Source organism: Petromyzon marinus, chromosome 64, assembly GCF_048934315.1.
Source record: "Petromyzon marinus isolate PM22_M1 ecotype Great Lakes invasive population chromosome 64, UKy_Petmar_22M1.pri1.0, whole genome shotgun sequence".
Taxonomy (NCBI): domain Eukaryota; kingdom Metazoa; phylum Chordata; class Hyperoartia; order Petromyzontiformes; family Petromyzontidae; genus Petromyzon; species Petromyzon marinus.
The window spans coordinates 8361435-8387774 of NC_133730.1; the positions used below are offsets into that span (position 1 = coordinate 8361435).

Here is a 26340-nt window from a genome sequence, read left to right on the forward strand (position 1 = left end):
ATGTGTTAACACACGACAGGGCTTCCACAAGAGATGTGTTAACACACGACAGGACTTCCACGAGCGATGTGTTAACACGACAGGACTTCCACGAGCGATGTGTTAACACACGACAGGACTTCCACAAGCGATGTGTTAACACACGACAGGACTTCCACGAGCGATGTGTTAACACACGGCAGGGACTTCCACAAGAGATGTGTTAACACACGGCAGGGCTTCCACGAGTGATGTGTTAACACGACAGGACTTCCACGAGCGATGTGTTAACACACGACAGGACTTCCACGAGCGATGTGTTAACACGACAGGGACTTCCACAAGCGATGTGTTAACACGACAGGACTTCCACGAGAGATGTGTTAACACACGACAGGACTTCCACGAGCGATGTGTTAACACACAGCAGGACTTCCACGAGAGATGTGTTAACACACGGCAGGGACTTCCACGAGCGATGTGTTAACACACGACAGGACTTCCACAAGAGATGTGTTAACACACGACAGGACTTCCACGAGCGATGTGTTAACACACGACAGGGCTTCCACAAGAGATGTGTTAACACACGACAGGACTTCCACGAGCGATGTGTTAACACGTGACAGGACTTCCACGAGAGATGTGTTAACACACGACAGGACTTCCACGAGCGATGTGTTAACACGACAGGACTTCCACGAGCGATGTGTTAACACACGACAGGACTTCCACGAGCGATGTGTTAACACACGACAGGACTTCCACGAGAGATGTGTTAACACACGACAGGACTTCCACGAGCGATGTGTTAACACGACAGGACTTCCACGAGCGATGTGTTAACACACGACAGGACTTCCACGAGAGATGTTTTAACACACGACAGGACTTCCACGAGAGATGTGTTAACACACGACAGGACTTCCACGAGAGATGTGTTAACACACGACAGGACTTCCACAAGCGATGTGTTAACACGCGACAGGACTTCCACGAGAGATGTGTTAACACGCGACAGGACTTCCACGAGCGGTGTGTTAACACACGACAGGGACTTCCACAAGAGATGTGTTAACACGGCAGGACTTCCACGAGAGATGTGTTAACACACGACAGGACTTCCACGAGCGATGTGTTAACACACGGCAGGACTTCCACGAGAGATGTGTTAACACGACAGGACTTCCACGAGAGATGTGTTAACACACGACAGGGCTTCCACGAGTGATGTGTTAACACACGACAGGACTTCCACGAGTGATGTGTTAACACACGACAGGACTTCCACGAGAGATGTGTTAACACACGGCAGGACTTCCACGAGCGATGTGTTAACACACGACAGGACTTCCACGAGCGATGTGTTAACACACGACAGGACTTCCACGAGCGATGTGTTAACACACGACAGGACTTCCACAAGCGATGTGTTAACACACGACAGGACTTCCACGAGCGATGTGTTAACACGGCAGGACTTCCACGAGCGATGTGTTAACACACGACAGGGCTTCCACAAGAGATGTGTTAACACACGACAGGACTTCCACGAGCGATGTGTTAACACGACAGGACTTCCACGAGCGATGTGTTAACACACGACAGGACTTCCACGAGCGATGTGTTAACACACGACAGGACTTCCACGAGAGATGTGTTAACACACGACAGGACTTCCACGAGCGATGTGTTAACACGACAGGACTTCCACGAGCGATGTGTTAACACACGACAGGACTTCCACGAGAGATGTGTTAACACACGACAGGACTTCCACGAGAGATGTGTTAACACACGACAGGACTTCCACAAGCGATGTGTTAACACGCGACAGGACTTCCACGAGAGATGTGTTAACACGCGACAGGACTTCCACGAGCGGTGTGTTAACACACGACAGGGACTTCCACAAGAGATGTGTTAACACGGCAGGACTTCCACGAGAGATGTGTTAACACACGACAGGACTTCCACGAGCGATGTGTTAACACACGGCAGGACTTCCACGAGAGATGTGTTAACACGACAGGACTTCCACGAGAGATGTGTTAACACACGGCAGGACTTCCACGAGCGATGTGTTAACACACGACAGGACTTCCACGAGCGATGTGTTAACACGACAGATGTGTTAACACGACAGGGCTTCCACGAGCGATGTGTTAACACACGGCAGGACTTCCACGAGCGATGTGTTAACACACGGCAGGACTTCCACGAGAGATGTGTTAACACACGACAGGGCTTCCACGAGAGATGTGTTAACACACGACAGGACTTCCACGAGCGATGTGTTAACACACGACAGGACTTCCACGAGAGATGTGTTAACACACGACAGGACTTCCACAAGCGATGTGTTAACACACGACAGGACTTCCACGAGAGATGTGTTAACACACGACAGGACTTCCACGAGCGATGTGTTAACACACGACAGGACTTCCACGAGCGATGTGTTAACACACGGCAGGACTTCCACGAGAGATGTGTTAACACACGACAGGACTTCCACGAGCGATGTGTTAACACACGACAGGACTTCCACGAGAGATGTGTTAACACACGACAGGACTTCCACAAGCGATGTGTTAACACACGACAGGACTTCCACGAGCGATGTGTTAACACGGCAGGGCTTCCACGAGAGATGTGTTAACACGCGGCAGGACTTCCACGAGCGATGTGTTAACACGACAGGACTTCCACAAGAGATGTGTTAACACACGACAGGACTTCCACAAGAGATGTGTTAACACGCGGCAGGGCTTCCACGAGCGATGTGTTAACACACGACAGGACTTCCACAAGAGATGTGTTAACACACGGCAGGGCTTCCACGAGCGATGTGTTAACACAGCAGGACTTCCACGAGCGATGTGTTAACACACGGCAGGGACTTCCACGAGCGATGTGTTAACACACAGCAGGACTTCCACGAGCGATGTGTTAACACGACAGGGCTTCCACAAGAGATGTGTTAACACACGACAGGACTTCCACAAGCGATGTGTTAACACACGACAGGACTTCCACGAGCGGTGTGTTAACACGCGACAGGACTTCCACGAGTGATGTGTTAACACACGACAGGACTTCCACAAGCGATGTGTTAACACACGACAGGACTTCCACGAGCGATGTGTTAACACGCGGCAGGACTTCCACGAGCGATGTGTTAACACGCGACAGGACTTCCACGAGAGATGTGTTAACACACGACAGGACTTCCACAAGCGATGTGTTAACACGCGACAGGACTTCCACGAGTGATGTGTTAACACACGACAGGACTTCCACAAGCGATGTGTTAACACGCGACAGGACTTCCACGAGAGATGTGTTAACACACGGCAGGGCTTCCACGAGAGATGTGTTAACACGACAGGGCTTCCACGAGCGATGTGTTAACACACGACAGGACTTCCACGAGAGATGTGTTAACACGACAGGACTTCCACGAGAGATGTGTTAACACGACAGGGCTTCCACGAGAGATGTGTTAACACGACAGGACTTCCACGAGCGATGTGTTAACACACGCGACAGGACTTCCACGAGAGATGTGTTAACACACGACAGGGACTTCCACGAGAGATGTGTTAACACACGACAGGACTTCCACGAGCGATGTGTTAACACACGACAGGACTTCCACGAGAGATGTGTTAACACACGACAGGACTTCCACGAGCGATGTGTTAACACACGGCAGGACTTCCACAAGCGATGTGTTAACACACGACAGGACTTCCACGAGAGATGTGTTAACACACGACAGGACTTCCACGAGAGATGTGTTAACACACGACAGGACTTCCACGAGTGATGTGTTAACACACGGCAGGACTTCCACAAGCGATGTGTTAACACACGACAGGACTTCCACAAGAGATGTGTTAACACGCGACAGGACTTCCACGAGCGATGTGTTAACACACGACAGGACTTCCACAAGAGATGTGTTAACACGCGACAGGACTTCCACGAGCGATGTGTTAACACACGACAGGACTTCCACGAGCGATGTGTTAACACACGACAGGACTCCACGAGCGATGTTTTAACACACGACAGGACTTCCACGAGTGATGTGTTAACACACGACAGGACTTCCACGAGCGATGTGTTAACACGCGACAGGACTTCCACGAGCGATGTGTTAACACACGACAGGACTTCCACGAGCGATGTGTTAACACGCGACAGGACTTCCACGAGCGATGTGTTAACACGCGACAGGACTTCCACGAGCGATGTGTTAACACGCGACAGGACTTCCACGAGCGATGTGTTAACACGCGACAGGACTTCCACGAGCGATGTGTTAACACACGACAGGACTTCCACGAGCGATGTGTTAACACGTGGCAGGACTTCCACGAGCGATGTGTTAACACGCGACAGGACTTCCACGAGCGATGTGTTAACACACGACAGGACTTCCACGAGCGATGTGTTAACACACAGCAGGACTTCCACGAGCGATGTGTTAACACACGACAGGACTTCCACGAGCGATGTTTTAACACACAGCAGGACTTCCACGAGCGATGTGTTAACACGCGACAGGACTTCCACGAGCGATGTGTTAACACGCGACAGGACTTCCACGAGCGATGTGTTAACACGCGACAGGACTTCCACGAGCGGTGTGTTAACACGCGACAGGACTTCCACGAGCGATGTGTTAACACACGACAGGACTTCCACGAGCGATGTGTTAACACACGACAGGACTTCCACGAGCGATGTGTTAACACACGACAGGACTTCCACGAGCGATGTGTTAACACACAGCAGGACTTCCACGAGAGATGTGTTAACACACGACAGGACTTCCACAAGCGATGTGTTAACACACGACAGGACTTCCACGAGCGATGTGTTAACACACGACAGGACTTCCACGAGCGATGTGTTAACACACAGCAGGACTTCCACGAGAGATGTGTTAACACACGACAGGACTTCCACAAGCGATGTTTTAACACGCGACAGGACTTCCACGAGAGATGTGTTAACACACAGCAGGACTTCCACGAGCGATGTTTTAACACACGACAGGGCTTCCACGAGCGATGTGTTAACACGCGACAGGACTTCCACAAGAGATGTGTTAACACACGACAGGACTTCCACGAGCGATGTGTTAACACACAGCAGGACTTCCACGAGCGATGTTTTAACACACAGCAGGACTTCCACGAGCGATGTGTTAACACACGGCAGGGCATCCACGAGCGATGTGTTAACACGGCAGGACTTCCACGAGCGATGTGTTAACACGTGACAGGACTTCCACGAGCGATGTGTTAACACACGACAGGACTTCCACGAGAGATGTGTTAACACGTGGCAGGGACTTCCACAAGCGATGTGTTAACACACGACAGGACTTCCACGAGAGATGTTTTAACACACGGCAGGACTTCCACGAGAGATGTTGTCCACAGGAGAGGTTATTATTTTTGTTGTTGGGTTAGAGCGTGTGAATGTAAGCCCGTCGTCAAAGCTGCCACCACCTGACACACCCCATGTGTCGAGGGTTTGCATTTACATTACGAGACCTCCTTTGCCAGTAACAAGATGTAGGAATAGGTTTGTACCCTCTTAACTGGCACAAAAACTGACAACCTTTATTCAAGGCGTCGTGTTTGCAATAACCACAACACAAGCAGTCAAAATGCAAACGCAAGAGACAACTCTGATAATAATATTGGCACTGTCCTTGAATTTGATTGGTCCACACCCGAGACGGCTTTTCTTAGAGCCTAGTCTCCATTGGTGTTGGACCAGAAGAAGCCTAGTCTCCGACACCAATGGAGACTAGGCTCTAAGAAAAGCCGTCTCGGGTGTGGACCAATCAAATTCAAGGACAGTGCCAATATCATTATCAGAGTTGTCTTTTTTGTTTGCATTTTGACTGCTTGTGTTGTGGTCATTGCAAACATGATGCCTTGAATAAAGGTGTCAGTATGTGCCAGTTAAAAGGGTAAAACCTATTCCTATATGTTGAGGGTTTGTCACGTAAACAAAGCGTGCCCCCCCCCCCCCCCCCCCCCCCGCTGGTTACGACTTCAGCACTGACCGGTTGTGTGTTGGAGAGTAAAACCCACGACCACAACTTTATATCCTTGGTTCTTTCGGTGAAGTCACGTTGAAGGGAAACAATAAAATAATAAAAAAGTATATAAAACAATATTGTGGGAATTTTATTGTTTTATATATATTTAATTATTTTATTGCTTACCTTCAACGGGACTTTACCGAAAGAACCAAGAATATGAATCACCGCAGTCACGAAAGCTTTAAATCAAGACCACAACTTTATCAATTCGAGTACCACGAAGCTTCGCCGGTGGTTACAACAACAAACGGCATCATCAGGCCACAGCCAGAATTGTGGAGAATTCCTCCTGTTTCGGTCTTAAATAGACCGTAACAGCCTTGACCGACGTTTCAGGCAATGGGGCTATTTCATGACACGTGAAACGGAGGAGGCCAGGACGAGAGGGATGCAGTAGATGTTGGAAGATTGGAGGCTGCACATGTTTGCTGTGCCTGATGATGAGAACTACTGCCTTTCCGCAAACGTTTCCTGATGAACAAATGTTCATCAGGAAACTCACTCATTCACTCAACTACCCACCCGATCACGCACTCAGTCACTCACCCACCCACCCACTTACTCACTCACTCACGCACCCACCCACCCAACCGCTCACACACTCATTCACCCACCCACACACTCACCCGCTCACACACTCACTCACTCACCTACCCGCTCACACACTCACTCACTCACCTACCCGCTCACACACTCACACAATCACTCACCCACCCACCCATACACTCACCCACCCACCCGCTCACACACTCACTCACACACCCACCCATACACTCACTCACTCACCCACCCGCTCACCCCTCCCCAACAAACATCGGCGAGCGCTCACCTCTGCTCACAGCGGTACTCCTCGTCCTGCGAGTCTTCACGGCTACTCTCGCTGTCCAGCGCGTTCAGCCTCCTCCTCTTCCTGTACCTCCGCTTCCTTCCTCGGCCCGTCGCCGCGGCAACCTCGTCGCGCCCGGCAACCTCGCCTTCCCCGGAGACCAACTCCGCCTCCTCCTCCTCATCCTCCTCCTCCTTGGGCTGCCCTCCTCCTTTGCCCCCAGCTCCCCGCGTCTCCTCCTCCTCCTCCTCCTCCTCTCCCTCCTCATCCTCCTCTGCATCGCCCCCATCGTCGCCGTCGTCCACGGCCGCCCCCAGGATGGCCGACATGTCCTTCCCACGATGCACTGGGGCGGGCGGGCGGGGCCGCGACGCTTTCAGGTTCTCGATGTCCTTGCCGAGGCCGGCTCCTGCGCGCCGCCATTCCGGCAGAGGGAAAAATCAGCTCATCGGTTGAGCGCGTGCGTGTGTGTCAGCGTGTGTGTGCGTAGGTGCTCACTAACAGCACTTGCCCCAACAAGTATTTTAAGGCCTATGAGAGGGATCTTTGTCTTTGTTGTGTATGTGTGGAGAGCGGTGGTGCAGCGGACGATTATGTGAACCGGTCCTGGGCCCCGTGTCTCTGTCCCCATGTCCCCGTGTGACCCGTGCCCCCGTGTCCCCGTGTGACCCCCGTGCCACCCGTGTCACCGTGTCCCCGTGTGACCCCTGCTCCCACTCACCCTCGACCTCCCTCATGTCGTACTGGATGGCCTCGTCGATGGCCTCGTCGAAGGCCTCGAAGCGGTAGCTGACCGGCGCTCGCCTCGCGCGTGCCGAGCGCCGCTCCAGCAGCAGCAAAGCGTGCAGCTCCGCACGCTTTGCCTCTGGCGGGGACGTGCAGCGAGGAGGAGCAGCAGCAGCAGCAGCGTCGCTCTCCGCCTGCGATGATACCACCATCATCGGCGTCGTCAGTGTCAGCAGCAGCAGCAGCAGCAATAGCATCATCATTGTCAGCAGCAGCAGCAATAGCATCATCATTGTCAGCAGCAGCAATAGCATCATCATTGTCAGCAGCAGCAATAGCATCATCATTGTCAGCAGCAGCAGCAGCAATAGCATCATCATTGTCAGCAGCAGCAATAGCATCATCATTGTCAGCAGCAGCAGCAATAGCATCATCATTGTCAGCAGCAGCAATAGCATCATCATTGTCAGCAGCAGCAATAGCATCATCATTGTCAGCAGCAGCAATAGCATCATCATTGTCAGCAGCAATAGCATCATCATTGTCAGTAGCAGCACCAATAGCATCATCATTGTCAGCAGCAATAGCATCATCATTGTCAGTAGCAGCACCAATAGCATCATCATTGTCAGCAGCAATAGCATCATCATTGTCAGCAGCAGCAATAGCAACATCATTGTCAGCAGCAGCAATAGCATCATCATTGTCAGCAGCAATAGCATCATCATTGTCAGTAGCAGCACCAATAGCATCATCATTGTCAGCAGCAATAGCATCATCATTGTCAGTAGCAGCACCAATAGCATCATCATTGTCAGCAGCAATAGCATCATCATTGTCAGCAGCAGCAATAGCAACATCATTGTCAGCAGCAATAGCATCATCATTGTCAGCAGCAGCAATAGCATCATCATTGTCAGCAGCAGCAATAGCATCATCATTGTCAGCAGCAGCAATAGCATCATCATTGTCAGCAGCAGCAGCAATAGCATCATCATTGTCAGCAGCAGCAGCAATAGCATCATCATTGTCAGCAGCAGCAGCAATAGCATCATCATTGTCAGCAGCAGCAATAGCATCATCATTGTCAGCAGCAGCAATAGCATCATCATTGTCAGCAGCAGCAATAGCATCATCATTGTCAGCAGCAGCAATAGCATCATCATTGGCAGCAGCAGCAGCAGCAATAGCATCATCATTGTCAGCAGCAGCAATAGCATCATCATTGGCAGCAGCAGCAGCAATAGCATCATCATTGGCAGCAGAAGCAGCAGCAATAGCATCATCATTGGCAGCAGCAGCAATAGCAACATCATTGTCAGCAGCAGCAATAGCAACATCATTGTCAGCAGCAATAGCATCATCATTGTCAGCAGCAGCAGCAATAGCATCATCATTGTCAGCAGCAATAGCATCATCATTGTCAGCAGCAGCAATAGCATCATCATTGTCAGCAGCAGCAGCAATAGCATCATCATTGTCAGCAGCAATAGCATCATCATTGTCAGCAGCAATAGCATCATCATTGTCAGCAGCAGCAATAGCATCATCATTGTCAGCAGCAGCAGCAATAGCATCATCATTGTCAGCAGCAGCAGCAATACCATCATCATTGTCAGCAGCAGCAGCAATAGCATCATCATTGTCAGCAGCAGCAGCAATAGCATCATCATTGTCAGCAGCAGCAATAGCATCATCATTGTCAGCAGCAGCAGCAATAGCATCATCATTGTCAGCAGCAGCAGCAATAGCAACATCATTGTCAGCAGCAATAGCATCATCATTGTCAGCAGCAGCACCAATAGCAACATCATTGTCAGCAGCAGCAGCAATAGCAGCATCATTGTCAGCAACAGCAATAGCAACATAATTATCAACAGCAGCAGCAGCAATAGCAACATCATTGTCAGCAGCAGCAGCAATAGCATCATCATTGTCAGCAGCAATAGCATTATCATTGTCAGCAGCAATAGCATCATCATCGTCAGCAGCAACAGCGTCATCATCGTCAGCTGCAGTAGCATCGTCATTGTTAGCATCATCAGCAGTAGGATTCCAGCGGTGGCCGAGACAGTGTTCTCTGTACAGCAACAGCAGCAGCGCTTGTTCAGAGTTTAACGGAAGCTCCTGGCATGGGACAGAAACCCAAGAGGGCTTGTGCGACGCACCTTGGCGGCCGGGCTGATGATATTCTCCGTGTTGACTCCCAGGTAGATGCTCCGTTCCTTTCTGCGCCGCGGGAAAACACAAAAGACAAACATCCCGCTCCCCACCCCCCGTATAGCCTTTCACGCGCTGCAAGGGAGGCAAGTGTGTCAGCGCCAGAACGGGACGCGCGATGGGTGGGGGTCACACGGGGGCACGGGTCACACGGGGACACGGGTCACAAGGGGACACGGGTCAGACGGGGACACGGGTCAGACGGGGACACGGATCACATGGGGACACGGTGACACAGGGACATGGGGACAGAGACACGGGGCCTAGGACCGGTTCAGATAACCGTCCGCTGCACCACCGCTCTCCACACATACACAACAAAGACAAAGATCCCTCTCAATGGCCTTAAAATACTTGTTGGGGCAAGTGGTGTTAGCGAGCACCTACGCACACACACACACACACACGCCCGGCCACCTTTGCATCCCCGGTGCCGGCACCGTCACACATCGCAACGGGTAATAATTTGAGGCTGAGTCGACCTAGGGGAGGGTGCCGGATCCGGTTTGTAATGTTTCGTCGCCGACGTTGGCAGCGAGCGGGAATCGAAACTCGGGTCGCCGGGTTCATAGCGCAGCGCGCTAACCGCTGGGCCACCGCTCTCTCCGCGAAGATTAAAAAGAAAAGTTAACCCGGCGGTGCTTTGACTCAAACTGGGGCTACTTCGAGCGGGGATATGTAATCGGATTGCTAAAGTAATAGGATTACCAAAGTAATCTGATCGCTCAAGTAATCGGATTGCTAAAGTAATCTGATTACTAAAGTAATCTGACTGCTAGAGTAATCGGATTGCTCAAGTGATCAAATTTACTCAAAGCAATCCGATTGCTCGCGTATCGTCACCACCATCGTCACCACCATCGTCACCACCATCGTCACCACCATCGTAACTGTCACCACCATCGTCACCACCATCGTCACCACCATCGTAACTGTCACCACCATCGTCACCACCATCGTCACCACCATCGTAACTGTCACCACCATCGTAACCACCATCGTCACCACCATCGTAACCACCATCGTAACTGTCACCACCATCGTCACCACCATCGTAACTGTCACCACCATCGTAACTGTCACCACCATCGTCACCACCATCGTCACCACCATCGTCACCACCATCGTCACCACCATCGTAACTGTCACCACCATCGTCACCACCATCGTAACTGTCACCACCATCGTCACCACCATCGTAACTGTCACCACCGTCGTCACCATCGTCACCACCATCGTCACCACCATCGTAACTGTCACCACCGTCGTCACCACCATCGTCACCACCATCGTCACCACCATCGTAACTGTCATCACCATCGTAACTGTCACCACCATCGTCACCACCATCGTAACTGTCACCACCATCGTCACCACCATCGTAACTGTCACCACCATCGTAACTGTCACCACCATCGTCACCACCATCGTCACCACCATCGTAACCACCATCGTCACCACCATCGTAACTGTCACCACCATCGTCACCACCATCGTAACTGTCACCACCATCGTCACCACCATCGTAACTGTCACCACCATCGTCACCACCATCGTAACTGTCACCACCATGGTAACTGTCACCACCATCGTCACCACCATCGTAACTGTCACCACCATCGTCACCACCATCGTAACTGTCACCACCATCGTCACCACCATCGTAACTGTCACCACCATCGTCACCACCATCGTAACTGTCACCACCATGGTAACTGTCACCACCATCGTCACCACCATCGTAACTGTCACCACCATCGTCACCACCATCGTAACTATCACCACCATCAACAACAACCGCCATTCAGCACCCCCACCCGTCACCTCCGCCCCACCTTCTCTCTGCCCGCTCCTTCTTCTTGAGCATCGCGTCGAGGTCCGTCAATGCCTCTTGCAGCTTCACGCACAGCTTCTTCTGCAGGTAGGAGGTGGTGGGGGGACGATGTTAATTACCTCGCCTGGTATGCAGGAGGTCGTGTCCATTCGGCCGCCCCCCTCTATGCGGCCAAACGGAAGCTGCCTGGGGCGTGCGGTGGCTGGGCAGACGCGCTCACGTGCACGCACACACTCACTCGCACACTCTTACTCACGCAATCACACACTCACTCGCACACTCTCACTCACGCAATCACTCATTCACGCATACACTCACACTCTTACTCACGTAATCACTCACTCGCACACTCTTACTCACGCAATCACTCACTCACGCATACACTCACACTCTTACTCACGCAATCACTCACTCACTCGCACACTCTTACTCACGCAATCACTCACTCACGCATACACTCACACACTCTTACGTAATCACTCACTCACGCATACACTCACACACTCTTACTCACGCAATCACTCACGCATACACACACACACTCTTACTCACGCAATCACTCACTCACGCATACACTCACACTCTTACTCACGCAATCACTCACTCACTCGCACACACTCTTACTCACACAATCACTCACTCACGCATACACTCACACACTCTTACTCACGCAATCACTCACTCACTCGCACACTCTTACTCACGTAATCACTCACTCGCACACTCTTACTCACGTAATCACTCACTCACGCATACACTCACACACTCTTACTCACGCAATCACTCACTCACTCGCACACTCTTACGTAATCACTCACTTACGCATACACTCACACTCTTACTCACGTAATCACTCACTCACTGACACACTCTTACTCACGCAATCACTCACTCACGCATACACACACACACTCTTACTCACGCAATCACTCACTCACGCATACACACACACACTCTTACTCACGCAATCACTCACTCACGCATACACTCACACTCTTACTCACGTAATCACTCACTCACTCACACACTCTTACTCACGCAATCACTCACTCACGCATACACTCACACTCTTACTCACGTAATCACTCACTCACTGACACACTCTTACTCACGCAATCACTCACGCATACACTCGCACACTCTTACTCACGCAATCACTCACTCACGCATACACTCACACACTCTTACGTAATCACTCAATCACTCACTCACACACTCTTACTCACGTAATCACTCACTCACTCACCCACTCTTACTCACGTAATCACTCGCTCACGCATACACTCACACTCTTACTCACGTAATCACTCGCTCACGCATACACTCACACTCTTACTCACGCACTCACTCACGCATACACTCACACTCTTACTCACGTAATCACTCACTCACGCATACACTCACACTCTTACTCACGTAATCACTCACTCACTCACACACTCTTACTCACGCAATCACTCACTCACGCATACACTCACACTCTTACTCACGTAATCACTCACTCACTGACACACTCTTACTCACGCAATCACTCACTCACTCACACACTCTTATTCACGTAATCACTCACCCACGCACACTCACACTCTCTTACTCACGCAATCACTCACTCACGCATACACTCACACTCTTACTCATGTAATCACTCACTCACTGACACACTCTTACTCACGCAATCACTCACTCACGCATACACTCACACTCTTACTCACGTAATCACTCACTCACTGACACACTCTTACTCACGCAATCACTCACTCACTCACACACTCTTACTCACGCAATCACTCACTCACTCACACTCACGCAATCACTCACGCATACACTCACACACTCTTACGTAATCACTCACACACTCTCACTCACGCAATCACTCACTCACGCACACACTCGCACTCTTACTCACGCAATCAACCACTCACTCGCACACTCTCACTCACGCATTCGCTCACTCACGCATACACTCACACACTCTTACTCACGCAATCACCCACTCACTCGCACACTCTCACTCACGCATTCGCTCACACACTCACACACTCGCACTCTTACTCACGCAATCACCCACTCACTCGCACACTCTCACTCACGCATTCGCTCACACACTCACACACTCGCACACTTACTCACGCAATCAACCACTCACTCGCACACTCTCACTCACGCATTCGCTCACACACTCACACACTCGCACACTTACTCACGCAATCACCCACTCACTCGCACACTCTCACTCACGCATTCGCTCACACACTCCGCAGAACAGGGCGGGCGCTGACAAACTCCAAGCGGAAAGGCGCCCCACCGGGTCGAGAATCGAACTCGGGCCGACGCGTCTCGGCAGCGCGGGCCACGAGGCGTTGCCGCTGCCGCCCACTTGCTGGAGCCCTCAACCCCTAAACCGCGCCCCGCCCCCGCGAGTGGCACATTGTGGGCAGTTGGACCGGTCTGCGTGGGACGTACGTGCTCACAGGGCGGGCAGTACCACTCCCCGTCGGGGATGAGCATGAGAGGGGGGCGCAGGCACGCCGTGTGGTAGCCGCTGTCGCACGAGTCACACAGCAGGATCTGTACACACACACACACGCAGACGCGGACGTGGACGCGGGCAGAATTGTCAACATCATCATCAGTGGCGGCAATGTAAGCGGCGGCAGCAGCAGCAGCAGCATCATCATCAGTAGCAGTAGACGCAGCAGCAGCATCATCAGTAGCAGTAGACGCAGCAGCAGCATCATCATCAGTAGCAGTAGACACAGCAGCAGCATCAGCAGCAGCATCATCATCAGTAGCAGTAGACGCAGCAGCAGCATCATCATCAGTAGCAGTAGACGCAGCAGCAGCATCATCAGTAGCAGTAGACGCAGCAGCAGCATCATCATCAGTAGCAGTAGACGCAGCAGCAGCATCATCAGTAGCAGTAGACGCAGCAGCAGCATCATCAGTAGCAGTAGACGCAGCAGCAGCATCATCAGTAGCAGTAGACGCAGCAGCAGCAGCAGCATCATCAGTAGCAGTAGACGCAGCAGCATCATCAGTAGCAGTAGACGCAGCAGCAGCATCATCAGTAGCAGTAGATGCAGCAGCAGCATCAGCAGCAGCAGCAGCATCATCAGTAGCAGTAGACGCAGCAGCAGCATCATCAGTAGCAGTAGACGCAGCAGCAGCATCATCAGTAGCAGTAGACGCAGCAGCAGCAGCAGCAAAAGCATCATCGTCAGTAGATCGTCAGCAGCAGTATCATCGTTAGCATCAGCAGAAGTAGTAGTAGCAGCAGCACCATCACAATCATTGCCGACACCGGCATTGCCATCAGCTAGCAATAGCAACAGGGTTAACGACGCATTTATACTTAAGCGATCTAACCCAGAAACCTTTATTATGCATAACCCAGGCAGACCGTCGGGACAAGAGCTGTTCGCGAGCACATATCCTACACGCGCACCGGTCCGTACCATCTCTAGGGACTTACGCACGTGTACGTTTGTGCACGCGTTTAATACGCGAGTGGGGAGCAGTGGGCTGCCGTGGTTAGAGCGCCGCACTACGAACGCTTTCGACCCCGGTTCGAATCCCGTGCACGATCAATAAAAGCGGCGTATATATATATCTGAACCCGGTCCTGGGCTTCCCCCTAGGCTCAACCAGGCCTCAAGCGAGTGCCTGGTGCGGTGTGTAAAAACATTGGCACTGCGAGGACAAAAACAGCGGGGAGTGCTGCTGACCACACCGCCCCTCTCGTAGGTTGCTACGTGCAGGCCTCGATAGGTTAACAGCACTTGAGGCGCCACGGTGGTTAGGAGATGTTGACTACCTCGCCTGGTATACAGGCGGTCGTGGGTTCGATGCCGACCCTGACGATGCCTGCTGCTGTATAATTGGAGTCTGCGAGTCTCTCTCTCTGTCTCTCTCTCTGTCTCTCTCCCCATGATTGCCAGGGTGGGTTCTGAAAACGAGCGAGACAGCTCAGTGGGGCCTTGCACCTGGTAAAATAAAAATAGTTTCATATTTTAGATTGGGCGTCGCTCCTCTATAGAGGACACGGGGGGATTGGGATCGCTCGTATATAGGGGACACGGGGGGGGGGGGGGATTGGAATCGCTCGTATATAGGGTACACGGAGAGATTGGGATCGCTCGTTTAAAGGTGACACGGGGGGGATTGGGATCACTCGTATATAGGGGACAGGGGGGGATTGGGATCACTCGTCTATAGGGGACAGGGGGGACTGGGATCGCTCGTCTACAGGGGACACGGGAATTGGGATATCTCGTCTATAGGGGACACGGGGATTGGGATATCTCGTCTATAGGGGACACAGGGGGACTGGGATCGCTCTTCTATAGGGGACACGGAGAATTGGGATCGCTCGTCTATAGGGGACACGGAGAATTGGGATCACTCTTCTATAGGGGACACGGAGAATTGGGATCACTCTTCTATAGGGGGCACGGAGGATTGGGATCGCTCGTCTATAGGGGGCACGGGGGACTGGGATCGCTCGTATAAAGGTGACACAGGGGGATTGGGATCGCTCGTCTATAGGGGGCACGGGGGACTGGGATCGCTCGTCTATAGGGGACACGGGGATTGGGATCGCTCGTTTATAGGGGACACGGGGATTGGGATCGCTCGTTTATAGGGGAAACGGGGATTGGGATCGCTCGTCTATAGGGGACACGGGGATTGGGATCGCTCATCTATAGGGGACACGGGGGATTGGGATCGCTCGTCTATAGGGGACACAGGGAGTGATTGGGATCGCTCGTTTATAGGGGGCACGGAGAATTGGAATTGCTCTTCTATAGGGGACACGGGGGACTGGGATCGCTCATCTGTAGGGGACAGGGGGGACTAGGATTGCTCTTCTATAGGGGACACGGGGGACTGGGATCGCTCGTCTATAGGAGACAGGGGGGACTGGGATTGCTCTTATATAGGAGACAGGGGGGACTGGGATTGCTCTTCTATAGGGGACACGGGGGACTGGGATTGCTCTTCTATAGGGGACACGGGGGACTGGGATCGCTCGTCTGTAGGGGACAGGGGGGACTAGGATTGCTCGTCTATAGGGGACACGGGGGACTGGGATCGCTCGTCTATAGGGGACAGGAGGGATTTAGTTTAAGTTTACTTGGCCCCATCAGTCTGCCTGGTCTATAGTGGCTGTGGTGGTGCTGGTGCTGGTGGTGGGATCGTTTGCCTTCATCTTTACGCGTTACCACCGTGGGCCCGTACCAGCTCAGGATGGTTCGAGAGTCCACACTTCTTACAGGGATCCTCCTCAACCACCTCCTCGTGCTCCTGCCCGCTGTCCCGCCCCTCCTTCCCTTCCTCCTCCTCCTCCGCCTCCCCTCCCTCCTCCTCGTCGTCGTCGTCGTCGTCCTCCTCCTCCTCCTCCTCCTCCTCTTCGCCGTCCACATCCTCGCCCCCCGCCTCCCCGCCGCCCTCCTTCGCCTTGGCCTCGTCGGCGCGCCGCTGGGCGGGCGCCAGACGGGGCCACCGCGCCCCGCCGTAGACGATGCCGTCCCTCTCCTCCTCGTCGTCGTCGTCGTCGTCGTCGCCCTGCAGGCCGTCCATCAGGAACTCCTCCTCCTCCTGCTCCCGCTCGTCATCGTCTTCGCTCTCCGTGTCCGCGTTGCACCACCGCGACCACCGCTTGCGCTTGCCCCGACCGCCGGCGCCGCGCGGGCGCTTGCCGTTGCCTTGCCGTCGGCCCGGCGTGCGCTGGCGGCGGTGACCGTGGTGGTGGTGGTGGTGGTGGCGGTGACCGTGGTGGTGGTGGTGGTGACCGTGGTGGTGGTGGTGGCGGTGACCGTGGTGGTGGTGACGGTAGCGGTAGAGGTCGTCGAGGTGGGCGGCGGCGGTGGCGGTGACGTTGGCGGCAGTGGCGGTGATTGGTAGAGGCAGTGGATATGGTGGTAACAGTGGCGGTAAGGGTGATGATGGTGGTAGAGGCGGTGATGGTGGCGGTTGTGGCGGACGAAGTGGCGATGGTAGAGGTGGCAGACACGGTGGTGGCGGTTGTAACAGTGGCGGTGGAAGTGGTTTTGACGGTGGTGATGACGTTGATAATGGCGGTGATGGTGGTGGGTAGTGGCGGTGGTAGTGGTAGAGAGGGATGATCAGCACGTGAGATGAAGGGAGATGACAAAGACGACATCGTGAACATCAGAGGCAACAACTCCGTCGTCATCGTCATCATCGTCAAGCGCATAGCAAGCGGCAACATCACAACCGCTGTGCCTGCTGTGTGGCATGGCGGCCTTCATAGGTGCTACTCGCTAACAGCACTTGCCCCTACAGTCCGGTAAGGGTACACAGGGGGGGGGTCTTCGTTTCGTGGTGCATGGGGAGCGGCGGTGCAGTGGCTCGCATGCTGCTCTACGAGCCTCGTGACCCGAGTTCAATTCCCGCTCACGGCCAGCGACAATTATCTGGGCCTCTACTCGGTCGACTCAGTACCTGGCGCTGTGTGGAAACATCACCACGAGGGAGACAAAGGCGGCCGGGCGTGCGTGCTGCTGGCCACCCACACACCTCGTGCGCCGTGCTGCTCGCTAACAGCCTCGTACGGTGTGTGGAGTTTGCATGTTTCCCCCCTGTTCTGCAGGGTGTGTGAGGAGAGGTAACGGGACAGGCACAGGTGCCATGGGTAGACTGAATGAGATGACAGGCCGATGCACGACGGGCGCCTCCGACTGTGCCAACTCGCCGCGTTCCAGCAGCTCGGCGCTCCGCTCGTTGTTGCCGAGTTCACCGTGTACATAGATGAGTGATCATCATCACGATCCATGGGCAGATCGCCCCTTAGTAGGTGTCCACTGCGTATTTTGCCATTTGTTGTTTCCACTATCCTCTCTGTCTTGTGCCAATATGGTCAAGTTGTGCAGATCATAGCAGTGTAGTGTATAGTCGTGTATAGTATAGTGTATAGCGTAGTGTATAGTGCAGTGTATCATCATCATCATCACGACCCATGGGCAGATAGCCTTTAGTGCATTTTGCCATTTGTTGCTTCCACTATCCTCTCTGTCTTGTGCCAATATGCTCAAGTAGTGCACATCACAGTAGTGTAGTGTATAGTGTACAGCGTAGTGTATAGTGCAGCGTATCACCGTCACCACGACCCATGGGTGTCCAATGCACATGTCGTCATTTGCTGTTTCCACTTTCCTCCGTCTTGTGCCAGCCAATGTGACTCAAGTAGTGCCACATGTTTCTGGCACCAATCTCTCTCTCTCATGTACCGTAACAACAATATCCAAATGATGGGAGGTGGCCCGGCGCCGCCCACCAGCCCCACTCACCTTGCGCTTGCCGGCCTCCTGCCTTGACCCCTGCGACCTCCCCACGTCCCCGGCCACGTCGCTCCGGCCGCGTTTCCCCTTCACCTCTTTCGCCGCCGCCGCCTCCGACGCCGCCGACGCCGACGTTGCCGCCGCCCCCGCCTCGTCGTAGCTCGGCGGGGGCAGGCGCGAGATCCGCGTCGACCTCCGCAGGGTCCACCTCCTCTCCCCTCCTTCCCCCTCTTCGCCGCCCTCTCTCCCCTCCCGCCGCTCGCTCTCCTGCCCAGCCGACGGCGGCTTGCTCCCCTCCGCCGCCCTCGCCTTCCCACGGCCGCCGGCGCCGCGCCTCTTTCCGCCGCCGCCGGCCGCCCCCCTGCCGGGGGCGGCCGCCCGGCCGGCGTCGCCGTCCGGGGGCCTCAGATCGCCGGCGTCCACTTGGCGACCCGCCGACGCCGTGCCCTCCTCGCCGCCGCCTCCCGGCGTCGTCTCCGTCGCCGTGCCGAGCCCGCCGGTGTCCCCGGGCGTTGCCGACGATTCGGGTTTGGCCGAATCTCCTGCCGCTTCGGCGGCCTCGGGCTGCGCCGGCTCGTTGGCGGGCCGCTGCTGGCCCTCGGGGTCCTCCGCGGGGAGGCGGACGCCGGGGTCGTTGACGTCGTTCTTTGAGGGGTGGCCTCGTCTCCCCGCTGATTTCCCGCAGTCCTCCCGCTCCTCCTCCTCCTCCTCCTTGTCCTCCTCTGACCGTTCCTCCACAATCTTCTTCTCGCTCGCGGTTTCCTTCGAGGACTCGTCCCGGCCGTGCACTCGGACGTTTGTGTCCAGGTGCGACTCTTGACCCGTGACCCCCGGTCCGGCTTGCTCTACTCCTCCTCCTCCATCGGCTATTTTGACCGGGTGCCCCTCGCCCTCCGAAGCCCCTTCGTCCAGTTTGTCGTCTGCGCCAGAAGATTTGTCACCTTGTAGGCCGCGGGCTCCGTCAGCAGCGTGCTCACCAAAACCAGCGGCAGCATTGCCGTCAGCTGTGCCATCAGCAGCAAGGATCCCGTCAACGCGACCGCCATCGCCACCATCGGCTCCACCGACAACTCCACCGGCGCCACCAGTGGCACCAAAACCACGACGGGCTCCATCAGCATCAGCTCCACCGAGCTCATCACGACGAGCGGCTGCAACAGCAGCATCACCAGCGCGGTCTCCTTCGCGATCGCAAGACTCGTCGACGTTGAGGGAATCATCTTCGTCGTCGCCGACGTTGGGTGCCGAGCTGACAGAAGAGGTGGCGTCTCCTCTGCCATCTCGCCCGTTAGCCTGGTCTCCAACGACGCCGCCCCCATCTCCGCCCTCGGTTTGAGCGTCAACGGAATCGGCTGTCTTCTTGGCTCCACCAACAATGGCATCGTCTTTTCCACCCTCGACTGTGGCAACAATTCCCTTTTTTAGTGCTTTAACTTCATCAACATCTTTCATTTCGTCAACACAACCCTTGACTTTACGAATGCCACCATAATCTCCACCTTCGAGTCGCTCCACACCAGCCACATCTCCTTTCTTGCATTGATCAACACCAGCCACATCTCCTTTGTTGAGTTGATCAACACCAGCCACATCTCCTTTCTTGAGATGATCAACATGAGCCACATCTCCCTTCCTGAGATGATCATCACCAGCCACATCTCCTTTCTTGAGATGATCAACATGAGCCACATCTCCCTTCCTGAGATGATCATCACCAGCCACATCTCCCTTCCTGAGATGATCATCACCAGCCACATCTCCTTTCTTGAGATGATCAACATGAGCCACATCTCTCTTCCTGAGATGATCAACACCAGCCACATCTCCCTTCTTGAGTTGATCAACACCAGCCACATCTCTCTTCTTGAGTTGATCAACACCAGCCACATCTCTCTTCCTGAGATGATCAACAAGAGCCACATCTCCCTTCCTGAGATGATCATCAACAGCCACATCTCCCTTCCTGAGTTGATCAACACCAGCCAAATCTGCCTTCTTCAGTTGATCAACAGCCACATCTCCCTTCTTGAGTTGATCAACACCAACCACATCTCCCTTTTTGAGTAGATCAACATCAGCCACATCTCCCTTCTTGAGTTGATCAACACCAACCACATCTCCCTTCTTGAGATGATCAACACCAGCCAAATCTCCCTTCTTGAGATGATCAACACCAGTTAAATCTCCCTTCTTGAGTTGATCATCACCAGGCACATCTATCTTCTTGAGTTGATCATCACCAGCCACATCTCTCTTCTTGAGATGATCAACACCAGTCAAATCTCCCTTCTTGAGTTGATCATCACCAGGCACATCTCCCTTCTTGAGATGATCAACACCAGTCAAATCTCCCTTCTTGAGTTGATCATCACCAGGCACATCTATCTTCTTGAGTTGATCATCACCAGCCACATCTCTCTTCTTGAGATGATCAACAACAGCTAAATCTCCCTTCTTGAGTTGATCAACGCCAGCCACATCTCTCTTCTTCAGTTGATCAACACCAGCCGCATCTCCCTTCTTGAGTTGATCAACAGGTGCATCTCTCTTCTTGCATTGATCAACACCAACCACATCTCTCTTCTTGAGTTGATCAACACCAGCTACATCTCTCTTCTTGAGTTGATCAACGCCAGCCACATCTCCCTTCTTGCATTGATCATCACCAGCCACATCTCCCTTCTTCAGTTGATCAACACCAGCCACATCTCCCTTCTTGAGTTGATCAACACCAACCACATCTCTCTTCTTGAGTTGATCAACGCCAGCCACATCTCTCTTCTTGCATTGATCATCACCAGCCACATCTCCCTTCTTGAGTTGATCAACACCAGTCAAATCTCTCTTCTTGAGTTGATCAACACCAGCCACATCTCCCTTCTTTAGTAGATCAACACCAGCCGCATCTCCTTTCTTGAGATGATCAACATGAGCCACGTCTCTCTTCTTGAGTTGATCAACGCCAGCCACATCTCCCTTCTTGAGTTGATCATCACCAGCCACATCTCTCTTCTTGAGTAGATCATCACCAGCCAAATCTCCCTTCTTGAGATGATCATCACCAGCCAAGTCTCCCTTCTTGAGATGATCATCACCAGCCACATCTCTCTTCTTGAGTTGATCAATGCCAGCCACATCTCCCTTCTTGAGATGATCATCACCAGACAAATCTATCTTCTTGAGTTGATTAACACCAACTACATCTCCCTTCTTCAGTTGATCAACACCAGCCACGTCTCTCTTCTTGAGTTGATCAACACCAGCCACATCTCCCTTCTTGAGTAGATCAACGCCAGCCACATCTCCCTTCTTGAGTTGATCAACATGAGCCAAATCTCCCTTCTTGAGATGATCAACACCAGCAACATCTCCAACCTGAATTCGATTAACACCAGTAACTTCTCCAACCTTGAGTTCATCACCTCCACCCATGATTTCATCAACATCTCCACGCTTGCCTTCATCATCTCCATCCATGATTTCATCATCTCCACGCTTGACTTCATCAGCACCAGCAGCATCTCCCCTCTTGAGTTCATGAGCTCCGCCAACATCTCCACCCTTGACTTCATGCGTACCGGCAACGTCTCCACCCTCGAGTTTATCAGCACCACTATCTCCACCCTTGACTACATCAGCATCACCAACATCTCCACCAGTGCTTTGATCGGCATCATTTTCATTATCAGTTTGACCATCGTCAGCAGCAGCAGCACCACCTCTATCTCCAGCCCGTTCACCACCACCATCACCACCTCCTTTTCCTCCTCTATCTGGATCAACGCCAAGGGCTTTTTCGGCTTCATTCCCATATTTCTCAGCGTCTGCAGAAACAACACCGCCGTCAATCCCACTCCTCCCCTGGCCTCCGGATGCCTCCCAACCATCGGCCGCCCCGGCTCCAGCTACGGCTCGACGATCGCCTCCGTCGGCGGCAGCGGTAGAGGTTCCACGGGCAACACCACCACCACCACCGCTGCCACCACCACCGCCGCCACCGGCAGCGTGTCCACCTCCAGCAACGGGATGGACACGTTGAGCAACGGGGGCGGTTTGGGCTCCAGCCAGAGGTCGCGCAGTCCCAACCGCGTCAACGCCAGCGCGGCCCGACGCTTCGCCTCGAGCTCCGGCCTGGTCGCCGGCGGGTTCATCGCCATCTCCGGCATGATCGTCGGCTCCACCCCTCGCCCGACGGCCACTGGCACTGGAGACTCCTCCGCTGCCGGTTTGGTCAGCGGCTGCACTACCCGCGCCCGCAGCCGCTGGATCGCCGATGGCGACGTCTCCACCGCCGACTGGATGAGCGACACCGTCGCTATGTCCACCGCCGCGACTTGTGTCGCGAGAACGAACCACTCCATCTTCACCATCATCAATGGCGACTCTGCGGGCAGTCGCAGCACTCGCACCGTTGGTTTTATCACCGGCATTGGCGAGTGCACCCCTGCTTTGGTCCGCGCCGGAAATGTCTCCACCGCCGCGAACAGGACCAACATCAACACCCGCTCTTCTTCCGCTTTGATCGTCAGCCGCAACGTCACCACTTCCTTCACTGCCCCCGTCCGCGGCAGCGGCGGTGACGGCACCACCACCAGCGGAACCTTCTCCCGTAGAAGCCCTGTTGACGGCGGCGTCGCCCAAGTCAACTCTGGGAGAATTATCAGCACTGCCGTGCCCGTCTCGTCCAGCGCTGGCGCCACCCGTGCCGACGGCCCCGCGGTCCGCACAGTTCACTTCCGTGCGCTCCCCACCGTCTTCCGCTGCGCCCCCGATGCCGTCCTCCCTTTCCGGTCTGGCGACGTCCTCCGCCCCGTCCTCATCGCCCTCGCCGGTTTCCTGCGAGACCGCAACTCGCCGTCCACCGTCGGCTTCCGAGGCCTCGCCTTTGCCGCGTCCCGACCCTTGGCGGTCGGCGGTGCAGACGCGCAGGCCGCCGGCCAGTATCTCCGTGGCATTGCCACCGGACTTGGGACTCGCATTCCAAACCGGTTCACGGCACGTTAACGGACGAGCCTCGCCACCCGGACGTGGACTGGACCCGGTGACTGAATGTTGACCCGGACCAGAAGCCGAATCTGGACCAGACGCAGGTCTTACGTCTGGACCAGACTTAGGACCCAAATCCAGGCCAGACTCGGGACGTAAATCCGGACCGGACCCCGGTCTTACATCTGGGCCAGACCCAGGACCTAAATCCGGACAGTGCCGAGCCCCAGCCACATGATCGGCGTCGCCAGCAGCCGTTGATCCTCTCGCCGGTTCGCCCTCCGTGTCTCCGCGGTCGCTCGCGTGCTCCTCCAGTCGTGCCGCGCCGGACGTCGCTTCCGCTGGCTTCACGGAACCCTCGCGGGTTGCGGTGGCGGCGCTCGGCCGAGTTTCCCCTGTTGTTGTTTTCGTCGTCGTTTGCGGCTTCGGCCGGTGCTTCGTAACTTTCGGCTCCTGCCGCTCCTCTTCTACGGCTCCGGCGGCGCCCGCGACGACGCCCGCGGCACCCGCGTCCAGTTCCCCACCGCCGTCTCGCGCCGCCAGCGAGGAGGTGCCCGCCCCTCTCTCCCGCTCCCTTCTTGGCGCCTCTCCCCTCTCCTCATTGCCCTCGTGCCCCTCGCCCCTCGGTTTCTCCCTCCTCGCCGATACAGCCGCGCCGTTCGCCTGCGCTCTGCTCGCCCCCTTGCCCGTGGCGATGGCGGCAACAGCGCAAGCGGCGGTGCCGCCACAGTCCACCACCTCCTGCCGAGACGACGCGAGAGCGGCAGTGTCCTCCGAGGTTCCAGAGGGATGCTCGCCCGCATCAGCGCCGCCCCCTGCCTCCGTCGGAGGAGGGGCGGCCTCCCTCATGTACACATTGGCTACGATGACGCCCTGGCGCTGCTGCTGCTGATGCTGCTGCTGGTGGTGGTGGTGATGGTGGCGGTGGTGACGCTGGTGAGAGTGACGGTGGTGGTGGTGGTGGTGACGGTGGTGAGGGAGGAGTGGATATGGGGCCCCAGCTCTGGCGGCCACCGCCCGCGTCTCATCGGCGCAGCGGGCCAGGTCCGCGTCCCGCGACTTCACACCGTCCGCCTCCGTCGCAGTGCCTTGCTTGCGCTCGTCCGAGACGGCATCGACCACCCCCCTAGCGTATCCCTCGTCGCCACCATCATCATCGCCGTCGTCGCCGCCATCTACGTCGTCGTCGTCGTCGTCGTCATCAACGCCGTGGTGCGAGGCTATCGGCCAGGTGTGCAGATTACCGAGCGGGGTGGCCTCCGTCGCTACGTCATTATTCCCGGCTTCTCCTCGCCCGCACCGTCCACCACCGCGATCGCCCTCCTCCTCCCGCTCACCGCCGCTTTTAGGAGTGGGCAGCAGGCCAGACCTCTCGCCGCCCTTCCTGTCCGCGCCCGTCCACTCCACCCGGCCGCCTCCGCGAGGCTCCGACTCGCTCGGCGCCAGCGCCGCCGCGTCGCCGCCCTCCGCATTCTCACAATGCCGAGCCGCTGTTTCCCCACAATCCTTCGCGGGCGGCTCCTCCGCGCCGGCTTCCTCCTTAACGACCGCGCCGGCGTCCGTCGGCGCCTCCCGCTTAAAGCCCCGCCTCGGCCCGGCCTCGCCGACGGGCGAACTTAACGTGGCTTCCGGCTTCACGTCGGCGGTGGTGGCGGCGTCTCCCTCACCCTCGGCTTTACACGTCGGGCGTTCTGAGTCCGACTCCCATTTCTGCGCGTGGTGGTGGTGGTGGTGGTGTGTGCCGGGACGATCCTGGCACTTGGCGCCGGCCTCCCAGGGCCGCGCCGGACCCGCCGTTGTCTCCGCCGCCGACACCACCGCCGAGTACCGTTGAGACATCTTCAGCTCGCGTTTCTTCATTGGCAGCTTCGCCTGCTTCTCCTCGCGCCGCTGCCGCTCGCTTTTGACGCCGACACCGCTGTCGTCGTTCTCCGGCCTCGTCGCGCCAGTGACGTCGGCGTGGAATTTCTCGTCGTGCTCGTCATTTTCGGCGACGGCGGCTTCGAGTTTGACGGCGACCGGAGTGGCCGCGCTCGCCTCGGCAAGGTCGGGGAGATGCGCTCGGTCGTCACCTGAAACGTTTCATCGTTAGCCAAGTGAGGAGGGAATTAATAGTTTGTTGTTGCCGCCGCTGTTCAAACTCAATCCAGCTGTGCTATGGGGCATCCAACTGTGCTATGGGGCATCCCACAGTCAGCGGTGTATCACCCTGTAAAATGTTAATACACCTTTTGCAAGGAATCAAGTATGCATTAACCACACACAGTACTTGTGGTGAACATGGAAATTAACTATCTATATATATAAAAAAAGTAAAAAAAAAATGTCTGTTTGC

General features: G+C 55.0%; 1 protein-coding gene and 1 long non-coding RNA gene across 5 annotated transcripts in view; one reads left to right on the forward strand and one right to left on the reverse strand.

The window, feature by feature from the left end:
* Nucleotides 1-26340, forward strand: part of LOC142906452 (uncharacterized) — a 397072-nt gene that overhangs the window by 210324 nt on the left and 160408 nt on the right. The gene's annotated exons all lie outside the window — the stretch shown is intronic.
* The window catches only part of LOC116957878 (uncharacterized), a 67148-nt gene that overhangs the window by 21433 nt on the left and 19375 nt on the right, over nucleotides 1-26340 (reverse strand). For 3 of the 4 annotated variants that reach the window (XR_012930288.1, XR_012930287.1, XM_076054203.1), the window contains exons 6-12: nucleotides 19029-26077; nucleotides 16957-17445; nucleotides 14182-14286; nucleotides 11720-11799; nucleotides 9833-9893; nucleotides 7660-7858; nucleotides 6942-7347 (exon numbers count right to left, since the gene is read on the reverse strand). Coding sequence is in view for 2 of the 4 variants with exons in the window: in XM_076054203.1 (XP_075910318.1) it covers nucleotides 6942-7347; nucleotides 7660-7858; nucleotides 9833-9893; nucleotides 11720-11799; nucleotides 14182-14286; nucleotides 16957-17445; nucleotides 19029-26077 (8389 nt within the window). In the remaining 2 variants the exon portion in view is untranslated. The remainder of the gene's footprint in view (nucleotides 1-6941; nucleotides 7348-7659; nucleotides 7859-9832; nucleotides 9894-11719; nucleotides 11800-14181; nucleotides 14287-16956; nucleotides 17446-19028; nucleotides 26078-26340) is intronic. The other variant, XM_076054205.1, reaches the window with a different exon arrangement.